Source organism: Neomonachus schauinslandi, chromosome 5 (genome assembly GCF_002201575.2).
Source record: "Neomonachus schauinslandi chromosome 5, ASM220157v2, whole genome shotgun sequence".
In the NCBI taxonomy this organism is placed as follows: Eukaryota; Metazoa; Chordata; class Mammalia; order Carnivora; family Phocidae; genus Neomonachus; species Neomonachus schauinslandi.
Window position 1 is genome coordinate 152,142,278 of NC_058407.1, and position 13,737 is coordinate 152,156,014.

At 44.5% G+C, this 13,737-nt stretch overlaps 1 protein-coding gene across 1 annotated transcript in view; it reads left to right on the forward strand.

Moving 5' to 3' along the window:
* The window catches only part of IQCK (IQ motif containing K), a 129,661-nt gene that overhangs the window by 114,639 nt on the left and 1,285 nt on the right, over nt 1-13,737 (forward strand). The window contains exon 9 of the mRNA XM_021698031.1: nt 12,289-12,385. Coding sequence (XP_021553706.1) covers nt 12,289-12,385 — 97 coding nt within the window. The remainder of the gene's footprint in view (nt 1-12,288; nt 12,386-13,737) is intronic.

The window sequence follows — 13,737 nt, forward strand, 5'->3', positions numbered from 1 at the left end:
GATCCATGGGGAACCCACTGTTATAGGCAAGGAAACAGAAGCTTCGAGAGGGTTAATGACTGAGCCTAGGGTGTGCTGGGTAAGTGCTGAGCCCAAATGCAAACACCTCTCTGATACTAAAGTCTGGATGTTCTTTTCCCAGGAAAGATGTGTGTCCTTTTGTGTCCCAGAGGCAGAGAGAGAGGGTGGTTGGAGCTTACAAAAGGAAGCTAGAGTAGGATTCCTTAATTAGGTCAACAAAAATTGATGGAGCACCTGCTCTGGGGGTGGACTGGACAGTTCCAGGTGCAGGGGATACAATGGAGACCATACGCCAACACCTTGCTCTCCTGGAAACCCAAAGTCTAGTGGGGGAAGCAGACACTATTCCAGTAATCACACAAGTGCTTGATTACAAACCGTGATGAGTGCTTCAGAGAAGTTCAGGGTGCTACCAGAGACTAGCAGGGGAATTTGACTAGGTTCCCCTAGGCTGAGATCAGAAGTGAGCTGGGAATTAACTAGATGTGAGTGGCAGGGAGGGCTTTCCAGGATGAGAAAGGGACCTAAGTAAAGACCCTGAGCCTGGAAGGGGGACCAAAAGAAGGCCTGTGTGGCAAAAGCAGAATGCAGGGTGACGGGGCAGCCGGGAGCGAGCAGTGGCCTCATGGACCCTGTTAAAGACTGTGGAATTGATCCTGAGGGCAGCAGGGAGCCTTTAAAGGTTTTTAGCTGAGCAGTGGCAGCATCAGATGGGCTATCTAGAAAGATGGATGCGGCCACAGGTGGGGGACAGATTAGGTGACCAGTTGGCAGTGGAAATGGACAGAAGTGGATGCATTTAGGAGACATTTATGGTTAAGAATGACATAGGGGGTGCCTGGGTGGCTCAGTTGTTAAGCATCTGCCTTCGGCTCAGATCATGATCCCAGGGTCTTGGGATCGAGCCCCGCATCGGGCTCCCTGCTCAGCGGGAAGCCTGCTTTTCCCTCTCCCACTCCCGCTGCTTGTGTTCCTGCTCTCACTGTGTCTCTCTCTGTCAAATAAATAAAATCTTTAAAAAAAGAATAACATAGGTGTTATGAGTAATCCTTTCTAAAACGGAGTTTTGTTTGGAGGCAAATATGTTTCTCACCAATATCCGTGGTTGGAAACATTCACGTTTTCTTTTCAGTATTCTTCATACTAGGAAGAACCCTGTGGTTGAAACTCTTGGTTTCCCAGCCCCCTTTTTAACATTTGATAAGTTTGGTTTCTTAGTCCTTGGGGCTTCTTGACTTGAGCCCTGTCTGCTCTGGGTTCTGTACCAAGCACTAATATAATGACTGAATACAGCTCCAGTCCCTCAGTACAGATTGAAATGATTTCTTGATTAGTTATTAAATTGTTACACTTGCAAAGGAACTGCTTAAAAATAAACTGGAGGATTTGTTTCCTTTTCGCTTAAAGGCAACATTTAATATTCGAGCTTGTGCCGGTCTGAACTGGATGAGAATGTTTATACCCAGGCTAATTCAAAATGCTGGGGATATTTCTAAAGGCTCAGTCTTGGCAGCGGCAGCTGAGAATGCAGAGATAAATAAAAAAGTCACAAGACGCGGCTGATGGGGTTCGTCTGTTCATTCACACCATGACTCATTAGGCTTTTGAAGACATTGAATTTTGAAGGGCAACCTAGTGGATGGTGGCGGTGTAACTGGCTGTGCTGAAGCTCCAGTCTTGATGCAATTCAGCTAAATGGACCTACCCTTGGGAATTGAGATGTGGCGAGAAAATGCTTATAGAGATATAGACATAGGAATAGCACATAAAGCTTACTCACATGACTTAAAGAAAATGAATTTAAATATCTGTTTGAAAATAGCATATTTTCCAGTTTTTCTACAGACACTCTATTACTTGTATGATTAAGAAATAATTTCACTGGGGCGCCTGGGTGGCTCACTTGTTAAGCATCTGCCTTCGGCTCAGGTCATGATTCCGGGGTCCTGGGATGGAGCCCTGCGTCGGGCTCCCTGCTCAGCAGAGAGTCTGCTTCTCCCTCTCCCTCTGCTGCTCCCCCACTCCACCCCCGCCTCTTGTGTGCGCTCTCTCAAATAAATAAATGAAATATTTTTTAAAAAAGAAATAATTTCATCGAGGGGTGCCCCGACTGGCTTAGTCGGTAGAGCAGGCAACTCGATCTCGGGGTTGTGAGTTGGGTGTAAAGATTACTTAAAAATAAAATCTTTAGGGGCACCTGGGTGTCTCAGTCAGTTGGGCATCTGCCTTCGGCTCAGGTCATGACTCCAGGGTCCTGGGATGGAGCCCCGCATCGGGCTCCCTGCTCAGCAGGAAGCCTGCTTCTCCCTCTCCCTCTGCAGCTCCCCCTGCTTGTGATCTCGCTCTCTGTGTCAAATAAATAAATACAATCTTTAAAAAAAAAAAAAGAATTTTATTGAGCACGTAAGGGCTACAGAGACTTGCTCAGGTCACCCAGTTGGTAAATGATGGTAGGATTCTGGTTCTAGAAGGTGTGCTCTGAGCACTACGCTCTGCTCTGATGCCCCTGTCACTGGTTTTGCCTTGGTGGTTCCCTTCCCCCATCGGGGCCTCACTTATAAAAAAAATAAGCCTTTTATTAAATATCTTCCTTTCCAGGAATCCAGATCCTTTCCAGGGTCAAAATTTGATAATCCCCATGTTTCTGTCTCAATAAAACCAATGCTGTCGCTTCCAGCACCAAAAGTTTTCCCGTTTAAAATACTGCCTTCAAGGAGACTTCACTGAATTTACTTTAGTAACACTGTTTAGAAGTCAGCAATAAGTCTTAATTATTGCACATTCAGGACTGTCAAATTCTCCCCAATGCCTTGTGGCTTCCAAAAGGCTCAACTTTTCTTAAAATAATGCAGCCCAACATCTGACACTGTTAAGAAAGGGAGGTAAACTTATCAGACTACTGGCATTTACCCCTCGAATGTCAACATATATTTCTTCTTAGAAAAAAAAATCTTCCACCATTTGTTCTTCCACTGGGGAGACATGGAGTTATTTTTGTTGATTATTTTTACACTTTTTCTGTGTTCTTCCAGTGTTCTATAATGGCTATGTTTTGTTTTTATAATGGAAAAATAACCTGATTTTTAAAATTCAGTCCAATAAAGCAGAAGAGAAATAAAATCTTGGTAACATGTATTGACTATCCCCTGCCTTCCTAATTGGGAAGTATGAAACATGACTGTAAGCTCCACTGGATCTGGGTCAGGATCAGGGAGCCCAATTCTTACTGTGGTGCTATGACTTGATGGTTTAGACCATGGATTTTGAACTCAGATAGACCAGGCTTAGAATCTTGGCATGCCCATTTACTTAGCTCTGTGACCTTGAGCAAGTTGCTTAGTGTCTCTGAGCCTTATTTTTCTCATCATTAAAATGGAAATAATGATAACATCTACCTCCCAGAGTGTCTGGGGAGATTGAATGAGATGATAAATGAACATAATGTTCAGCATTCAATTAATGCAAGTTTCTTGATTAATTATGTGATATTGTTAATATTCTGTTGCAAGTCCCTCCTAGGGACTGTGGAGGCACCTAAGACTTTTGGCCCTGGATCTGAATTAAAAGGTCCTCAGATCTTTATTCTCTTCTCCCCATCTTCCAATTTATTTTATTTTAATTTGTTAAAGGAAGTAAAACTTAAGTGAACTTCTATGTATGTATACCCTGGCATAACCACCACCCAGATCAAGATAAAGACATGTCCAGCCCCTCTGTGGGCTCTCTCATGCCCCCACCAGGTCAGCAGCCCCCACCCCCAAAGCAAACTCTATTTTGACTCCTAAAACCATAGAAGAGTTTTGCTTATTCTCTAACATCGTATAAATGGAAAACACAGGACGAACTTCTTTGTGCCTGGCTGCTTTTGCTGAGCATTGTCTGGAAGATTCAGCCAGATTGTTGAGAATAACAGCAGTTTGCTCTTTTTCACTGATGTGTAGAATGCTTTCATATGAATATTATTACAATTTGTATATCCATTCACTTTACTGATGAACACTTGAGTTGTACCCAGTTTTTGGCAATTATGAAAAATGCTGCTATTATGAATGTCCTTGTATATGTTTTCTGGCTCACTTCAGTTACAGACTACCCAGGAGTGGAATTGATGGGTCTGGGCGTATACATAATATTTTATTTTAGAGGATACTGCCAAGTCCTTTTCTAAAACGGTTGCATTTCCCATTCGCACTAGTGGTGCCTGAGCTTTCCAGTTGCTCTGCGTCCTTGCTAACACTTGGTATGGTGAGTCTCTTTCATTGAAATCATCCTGGTGGGTGGGTGGATGTGTGCTAGCTATCTCATCATGCCTTTAATTTCCATGACGTCTAACGATGTTGCACACTGTTTTATGTGATCATCCGCCGTTGGGACACACCATTGTGTTTCTAAACTCAGTTATACTCTTGGGATATCTGATAGCTCCGTTTGCCAGAATGAGATTTAAAAAATGAACACACATGCTCTGAGAGAGGTCGCAGAGGCTCTCCTAGAACCAACACAGCAGAGTTTGGGGCACACTTTTCAGAGCATCTACGCTGACTTCTGCTTACTTTCAAGTTCTTAACTGTGTTTGATAGCGAGCTTGCAAGAGAAGTAACTTGCAGATGAGTGACAAGCTATGAATTTTTAAAAGTGCTAAGTGAGCTCTCTAGCAGCATTGCCGCTGATATTTCTACAGTCCGTGTAGGAGAAAGGAAGTCACGTTAGCTGAGTACCCACTATGTGTCAATCCTTGCACCAGGCACTTTAAATATATTATCCCCTTGGGGCTCCTGGGTGGTGAAATTAGCTGTTGGACTCTTGGTTTCAGCTCAGGTAGTGATCTCAGGGTCGTGAGATCAAGCCCTGCGTGGGGCTCTACGATGAGCACTTAAGACTCGCTCTCCCTTGCCCTCTGCCCCTCTCCCTACTCGTGCGCACGCAGGCACACTCTCTTTTCCTCTCTCTGAAATAGATAAATAAATCTTTTAAAAAAACACTTTTTTTCTAAAGATTTTATTTATTTATTTTTATTATTATTTTTAAAAGATTTTATTAATTTATTCGACAGAGAGAAAGAGACAGCGAGAGAGGGAACACAAGCAGGGGGAGTGGGAGAGGGAGAAGCAGGCTTCCTGCCTAGCAGAGAGCCCGATGTGGGGCTCGATCCCAGGACCCTGGGATCATGACCTGAGCCGAAGGCAGCCGATTAACGACTGAGCCACCCAGGCGCCCCAAGATTTTATTTATTTAATGAGAGAGAGAGCACAAACGGGGGAAAGGGGCAGAGGGAGAGGGAGAAACAGGCTCCCTGCTGAGCAGGGAGACCCACGCTGGGCTGGATCCCAGGACCCCGAGACCATGACCTGAGCTGAAGGCAGATGCTTAACCAACTGAACCACCCAGGAGCCCCCCCAAAAACATTTTAAGGGTGTACTTTGGAAGGCCTCAACCAGGAATAAATATAAAACAGGAGTCATTTGTTTTCCAAAAAAAATTTTTTTAGAAAGGTATAGGAGGTAAAAAAAGGGGCAGAGTTGAGTGAATGAAAGAAACTGGTTTCCATTTTACCCTTAGAAACATCATCACGTTTGGCTTCCAACACCAGCAGACATAGCCTTGGTGTCCCCCTTGGAGACAATGTTAACTTTTGGTATTGAAGAATTTTAAATTTGCATCATCAAAATTTACAGAAAATGTGCCTCACTATGTTCCACGTGACATTTCTCCCTGTTCCTTCAAACTTGGCAAAAGCATCACGGCTTCGTATATTTTACCAAGTTTATAAATTATCAGATACCTAATCATTCCCCGATTGTTGGGCCTTTAGGTCATTCCCAAGATGTTTTTGTGGTAAAACGATGTGTTAGCGAACACCTTTGTCTGCAGGCCTTGTTGTGGTATCTTTGAGTATAGAAATGTTCATCTACCGGGCGAGAGACACTGAGAAACCATGACCTTGCAGGAGTTAAGAGCATGAATGCAGAAGCCAGACAGCCCACGGTGTGACCCTGGGCAAGCCACATAACCTGTGTGCCTCGGTCTCCTTGTCTGTCAGGCTGGGGAAAATCACGGCACTTACCTCACATCACTTCATACGTGTAAAGGGCTCAGTCAGTGCCACAGAAGTGTTTGCTTGTATTATTTACCTTGAATCCTAGAAACTGTGCTAACTGGATAACAAATTAATGCTTTAAGGCTTCTTAAGTATATTGCTGACTTGAGAGTGTGAACCAGGCTCCTCTTAGTAACTCAGGACGCAGAGCTGTTATGGGTCCACAGCTGTGTGACGGATGGACATTTATTGAAACAACTTCTTCCTATGGTGTGTGCACATCTCTTGGTTCTTATAATTCCCTGTTTATTTTTCTGCTTCCCCCTCTGGACTGCGAGGTCCTTGAAATCAAAGACTATGTCCTAAAAATAATAATAGGTAATATTTACTGAGTGCCTAACTCTGGATCGGACTCAGTGCCAAGCACTTTGCAGGCCTTGTCTTGTTTGCTCCTCCCAGCACCATCTAACACCTGGCCCCTCAGGAGACAGGTGCTGAGTGCTGGCTGAGTGATAGAGTGCTCTTTCCCAAACTTGTCACATCAAAAGGATCACTCAAAACACAGAGGTGCGGGATGCTGATTCCCAGGATTCCCTCCTGGAGATCTGATTCTGAAGGTCTGGAGCAGCCCAGGGATCTGTCCCAGGTGATCCCTTTATGCTGAGGCCACATCTGGGCAACCCGAATGAGTGGCTGGATGACCCCATGGCCCCTGAATTTCCTGTGTCTCAAGCCTTAGGCAGTTTCTCCCAACTGTGCGGAGTTCTCAGCCCGGTCACTGACTGGAACAGGAGAGAAGGAGGGTGACCGAGAGGAGGAAACTGTAAGCAAGTCTCATTAGTATGCAGGGCCTTTCTTGTCACACTGCCTTTAATTGAAGCTGAAGGGCTGGCTCATGTCTCTGGGATTTTCCACTCTCTAGCCCTTCCGGAACTGGCTGCGCACCAGCCTGCTGAGGGGGACAAGGACGGTGCAGGGGCACGGAGGCATCTGTCTGTTGGTGCTGGAGACCAACCATGATGATGTCTCTAAACTAAAATGGAAACCAGGTTCTTTCATTCAGTCATCGCTACCTGCTTCTCCCCTGCAGCCTCCTCCCTGGTTCCGTCCTTTTACCCACCTGCAGACCTACCTGTGCAAGGCTCTGTTCTGCCAAGACGGGGAAGAAAACCACTAAGGGGAGACTTTAATCTGTTTCTTAACTTTTAGCAAAGTAATCCCTGCACATGGTTCCCATGGTTAAAAGATAGTACCCCCCCACACACTGCCTTATCTGTGGTTATGAGCATCCACTGGGGGTTTTGGAACCTGTCCCCCGAGGATAAGGGGTGACTGCTGTATAGGATGGACAGAAGGACATAATGAGCATCATCTTTGTGTCACCCTCTGCTACAGCAATCACTTTGAACCCTTAGCTGTTTCTCTCTGGATAGTTTGATTTTAGATATGATAGATATGATTTTACACAGTATCTGCTGATTTCCTGCTATGACAGATGAGGACTAGTTCAATTATAGCCCATCTCCACCCTCCCAAAGCAGTTAAATTATTCTTTTCTGCTCCTTTATTAGTTGACTTTGTAATTTCAAGTAATATACTACCATCTTTATTTCTTTTTACCTGTTTTTTGGGGGTGGGGGAATATTCATACAATAGTGACCATAAAGTACATATAACTCTGAGGCAAACACTTTTTTTTTTTTTTTTTTTTTAAAGATTTTATTTATTTATTTGTGAGAGAGAATGAGAGACAGAGAGCATGAGAGGGAGGAGGGTCAGAGGGAGAAGCAGACTCCCTGCCGAGCAGGGAGTCCGATGCGGGACTCGATCCCGGGACTCCAGGATCATGACCTGAGCCGAAGGCAGTCACTTAACCGACTGAGCCACCCAGGCGCCCTGAGGCAAACACTTTTAACTATCATCCCAGTTAAGGAAATAGAATACTGTCAACACCTTTAAAGCTTCTCCTCTCCCAGTGAAGCCACTTATTCTGACTTTTGTGCTAATTGTTCTCTTGCCTTTTTTTTTTTTAAGATTTTATTTTTAAGTGATTTCTACACCCAACATGGACCTCGAACTTACAACCCCGAGATCAAGAGTCGCATGCTCTACTCACTGAGCCAGCCAGGCACCCCCCGTTCTCTTGCCTCTCTTTAGAGTTTTTCTCATCTTTAAAGGCACTCCTCGGTATTTAGATTTGCTGGAAATAGAATCACACTATATGTATTACACTGTGGCTTCTACCTTTCCTTCAACATTGGTGAGCGAATCTAAGGTGACAGGTGTAGCTGTGGTTTATTCATGTTCACTGCTGTATACTCACCGTTCAAGTAGACCACGATTTATTTATTCAGTCAGCTATTGATAGACATTTGGGTTGTTTGCAGCTTTCTGCTATCATGGACATCTTAATCCACGTGGCCCAGAACATGTGTGCAAGCGTTTCCCCAGGGGTTGGATGCAGGAGTGCAATCACTGCATTGCCGGGAGCGTGCATATTCAGTTTGACTTGGTAACGCCACTTTTCTAATGTGGTGACACCAATGGACAGTCCCCACCCCCAAGACTCTGACCTGATTGGCCGGGGTTGGGCTGGGCATTGAGAATGTTCAAAGCTCCCCAGGTGATTCCATCATGAGGCTCCACGTCCACCGTTATTTCCAGTCCATCAACTCTAGATAGTGTTTTTTCAATTTGGGGGAGCGTCCTAGCATCCCTTTCTGCTCTCCTTTCTCAAGATTTTTGTGTAATCATCTAGAAGAGATAATTAAGGGCTTTTTTCCCAGGCAAAGTCGAAGTGTAGGGGTGGCTAAGAGAGGTTATCAAGGCATGGGCAGGAATTGGTTGATACTGGGAAAGGGGAGCAGGTGAATTCTTCCTTCAGGCAGGGCTGAGGAACAACAGGAAACCCAAGGGCTGGATTCTTCCCAGCAGCCAACCCTTCCTTCCCTCTCTGGCTATTGGTAGCCTCTAGCGTCTGTCAGCCAGCTAGCTGTAGGCCAGAGAGGTCATTCAAACTGCTTCAATTTTGAGACATTGAGGGGAACTCTAGGCTCTTCTGAACTGCTGTGAGGGTCTTTATGGTCATGTTTTTTTAAAGGGACTCCAACCCTAGTTTGGGTTTCCCCACTGTGGCTGAACAGTAGCAACATACGGGAACTTTGACTACCTGGGCCTCAGACCAATTAGATCAGAATGTCTGGGGTGAGACCCAGGCACTAATAGCCTTCAGACGTGGCTCGGGTGATTCTTAAACATAGCCAGGGTGGAGAACCAGCGGTAGTGGATCAAACTCTAACTTGTATCCATCATCACCTGGGGGGCTTGTTAAAAACATGAACTGGCTGGGCTCCACTGTTTCTGATTCTTTAGGTCTGGGGTGGAGCTGCGGATTTGCATTTCTAACAGGTTCCCAGTGATGCTGGGAACGTTGCTGCTTCCCCTAACCCTGCCTAGGGCACTATCTTGCCCCTGAGGTTTCCCTGCATACCTCACTGTCTGGACCCAGAGCAGCCCTGTACTGAGCTGTTCCATCAGGTGGAGCAGACCTTCTCCCAACTCTGTATTATGTGGTCAACTCTGGTAGCTTAAAATCGACTACGGAAATTGGCAAATGCTACAAGTCGGGAATCTGTCATTCCCACTCAGTTGCTAAACATTCCCATCCTCATCACATCGTGGATTAGCAGGATCCTGGGAAAGAACCTACAGAGGTGTAGCGCATCCCTGGCTTTGAAGGTTCATTGTCGTCAATAGGATCTAGAAACACACAGGGTATTCATGGTGGTTACCCATAGAGCTTCCATATTATATGGACAAAAAGGTGTATACGCTCAAAACAATTCTTTAAAATTTCCAGGGACCACAGGTTCTAAGTATTAAAAATACGTTTTCCTGGGGCGCCTGGGTGGCTCAGTCGTTAAGCGTCTGCCTTCAGCTCAGGTCATGATCCCAGGGTCCTGGGATGGAGCCCCGCATTGGGCTTCCTGCTCAGCGGGAAGCCTGCTTCTCCCTCTCCCACTCCCCCTGCTTGTGTTCTCTCTCTCACTGTGTCTCTCTCTGTCAGATAATTAAATAAAAAATATTTAATAAAAAAAAGATTTAAAAATACGTTTTTTTTTCCTGGTTTTGAGTTACTTTTTTTTCTGGTTTGAGTTATTAATACAGTCATTAGTAATTCACAAAGCCAAATAAATACACTATAGCTTTTGATAGTTATTAAACATAGAAAGGAGACTCTGGGGGACAAATTGCCTCCTTGTTTGGCACCTGGGGATTTTCCCACACTTGGCAATGCCAGGACCAGGAGAGGTAGGAAAGGGGATCACATATAAACCCCACCGACTGCAAGTCCACACTGTCACAGCTGCGGATTTGGAGGGGGACTTTCTTTGAATAAACCATGACCAAATACCCGTATAAAGCCTTTGTGTAGCCCCAGCTTGAAGACTGCTGTACTAGCCTGGGCTGCTGAAAGCTTTTCAGTCCACTTCCAACAGGAAGTAACTGTGTTGCACATCATGGCGTCCCTGCCTCACTCCATGCTTGGGCCCTACACGGTAACAACACCCTTTCTGCTAGAACACTGCTCTCCGTGTGCGAACAGAGCCTGTGACCTTACTCAGAAAAACCTTCAGGCATTAATGCCCAGGACACGCACTTGAACACTAGAAGCAAAGACTTATTAAAAATGAGTGGGACGGGGGCACCTGGGTGGCTCAGTTGGTTAAGCGACTGCCTTCGGCTCAGGTCATGATCCCGGGGTCCTGGGATTGAGTCCCACGTCGGGCTCCCGGCTCAGCGGGGAGCCTGCTTCTCCCTCTCCCACTCCCCCTGCTTGTGTTCCTGCTCTCGCTGTCTCTGTCTCTGTCAAATAAATAAATAAAATCTTAAAAAACAAAAAACGAGTGGGTCTTTCTTGGGGGCGCATGGGTGGCTCAGTTGGTTAAGCGACCAACTCTTGATTTCGGCTAAGGTCATGATCTTGGGTTCTGAGATCAAGCCCTGCTTTGGGCTCCGTGCTCAGCACGGAGTCTGCTTGAGATTCTTGATTCTCTCCCTCTCCCTACCTGCCCTGCCCCCACTTGCACAAGTGTATGCTCTCTCTCAAATAAATGAGTAAAATCTCTAAAAAAATTTTTTTCTAAATGAGAGGGTCTTTCTAAAAGGATCCCCCCCACGCTGGGGGACTGGGTTTCCCTATTTTTCTAGGGGAGGGGCTTTTCCCTCTTGGGACAATTTCCCTTACAAGTTGTGCCGTCCTGTGTTCTGCCAACTTTCCTGTTTGGCCGATGCAGGAAATCCCCCAGATCACATTCTTTCCCAGACCATGAAAGACTAGAAAAGATTCCCTTCTGACCTTGTATTCACCCCAGTGTTATCCTGAGTTTTTAATTTTGGGTGGGTGGGGGGAGCAAGGTGAGTGGTGACAGATTAGGCTGAGTCAAGAGCCTGGAATCTGTCATCATCTTCAGCAAAACTTCCCTTCTTCAGTCCCCCGACCTGCAAAGCACACTTTTGACCTTCTACTGAATTAAATTAAGAATGGCTGTGATGGACTTTGAAGGCATTATGCTAAGTGAAATAAGTCAGGTAGAGAAAGACAAATACTGTATGACTTCATTTATATGTGGAATCTAAACAAAAAACAAAACAAAACCCAAACTTACAGGAAGAGAGATCAGACTTGTGGTTCCCAGGGACGATATAAACTTCCAGTTACATGATAAATCAGAACTAGGACCCTAATGTACAACATGATGGCTACAGCTAACACTGCTGTCTGGTACATAGGAAACTTGTGAAGAGAGTAGGTCCCAAGTGTTCTCATCACAAGACATTTTTTCCTTTTTTTCTTTTCTTGGTATTGGATCTGTATGAGAAGATGGGGGTCAGCTGAGCCTATTATAGTAACTGTTTCACCATATACGTAAATCAAACCATCTTGCTATCTGCCTTAAACTTAGACAGTGGTGTATGTCGATTACTTTTCAATAAAACTGGGGGGAAAAGAGAATGGCCACAAACATTACGTGGTTTTGAAGCTTTAGATTCCATCCTTGGAGCACAATGGCCCTGTGTTCTTCCCCGGTGGATCCGTGGTGCCAGAACCGTAGCGGGTTCTCAGTGGGTTTCGGTGTCATGGACCTCCACACATCAAAGTTTGCTGTTTGCAAAATGACAAGTCTGTCTAGGTATGTAAATCAATTCCGACTTTCATTTCTTTGCAGTGAAATGCAAAATGGAGGATGATGAGGAGGTTGCACCTACGACCACCACCTTAACCACTGGTGGGATCTTTTCCCTTCGGAGCTTCGATAACCCTACGTGAGGAAAATGTACAAATTATGCTTCCTCTTTGTTGATTTTTTTTTTTAACGACTAGATTTGGTACATGTGAATACAGAATCTTTTCTGCACAAGATAGGATTTGTTGCAAACCTGCTTTAGTGCATATAGTTTATCCTACGAGAGTACAAATCTAAACTTTCTGCATTATCTCCAAATTTTATTTTTTATCCATTATTATTTCTTCAGTGCTTCAGGTATATTCTTCTACACCAACCGCCGTTAAAATGTACAAGCTCTAGTTCCAAGAGACGTTGAAGTGCTTTAGTTACCAGTTTCCCACTTGGGCTGCTTAAATTTAAGTCCCAAACCTCTGCCGTGGGTTTTAAGTTTATCTGGTGAGTATTCTTTTCATAAAAAAAGATGTATTGCCTACGACCATTTCCAAAGGAGATGGACTCTTAACTCTGACTGCAAACCCAACAAGTTGAGACACTTAAACCCAGACAAAGGACTTTGGTTGTCAAGTCCCCAAAGTACTATAGAAAGTTCCTCATTTGCTGGGTAAGCTAACTTATTACCCTCATTTGTTCTGCGGTTTGCTGTTAACCAGGATTCCCCCATTCAAAATGCCACAGACTTAGCCTCCAGGCAAATCCAAAAGCCTCATAGTTATTCTGGGTGGTTTTGACAAGCTACCACACATCTTAAGTAAATAGTAAAGCCTTTATTTTTGTGTTAAGAACAGCATTTTGAAAATAAAACCTATCTGCCCATGCTTTACAACCTTTAAATTTGTAATATTTATATACAGTCATTTATGGTACACATTGATTGTCTTGAAATTTCTTTAACGATTTTTTTTTTAATAAGTATGCAACAGTCAGCCAGGGGAGGATAAAGGTACATTATAAAACACACATTAATACATTTAATAAATATATATTATCTATCAAAAACGAGCTTTAGCTCTTTATCAATTAATAAAAAGCACCTGCTGAGAACTCTTGTAAGCTGGTATAATCATTGCATCATTGGATTATAAAAGCCACAACGCTCCCTTTCAGTTTGGGGTTCAACTCAGCCCTGGCCGGCCTGGAAGACCACTCCAAGTTTACCCTTGTTCAGTGGGCCCTGATGGAATCTGTGCTAAAAGGACGGGATCCCCCGATTTTCCCAGTTTGCCAATTCTCTGAGCTGATTCCCTCACTCCCCACCCTCCATATCCAGTGGAGAAATCCAGGATAGAATGACCATTTTCTATTAAAAGGGGGGACAAGCGTGGCTGTTATAGTCCCAGAGTGATTTTAATAACCAGACACAGAAAGTATTGTGCTTATAATTAGGTATTTTGATCACAGGTGCTCTCCTTCAGGTCATTTTCCCTCAAC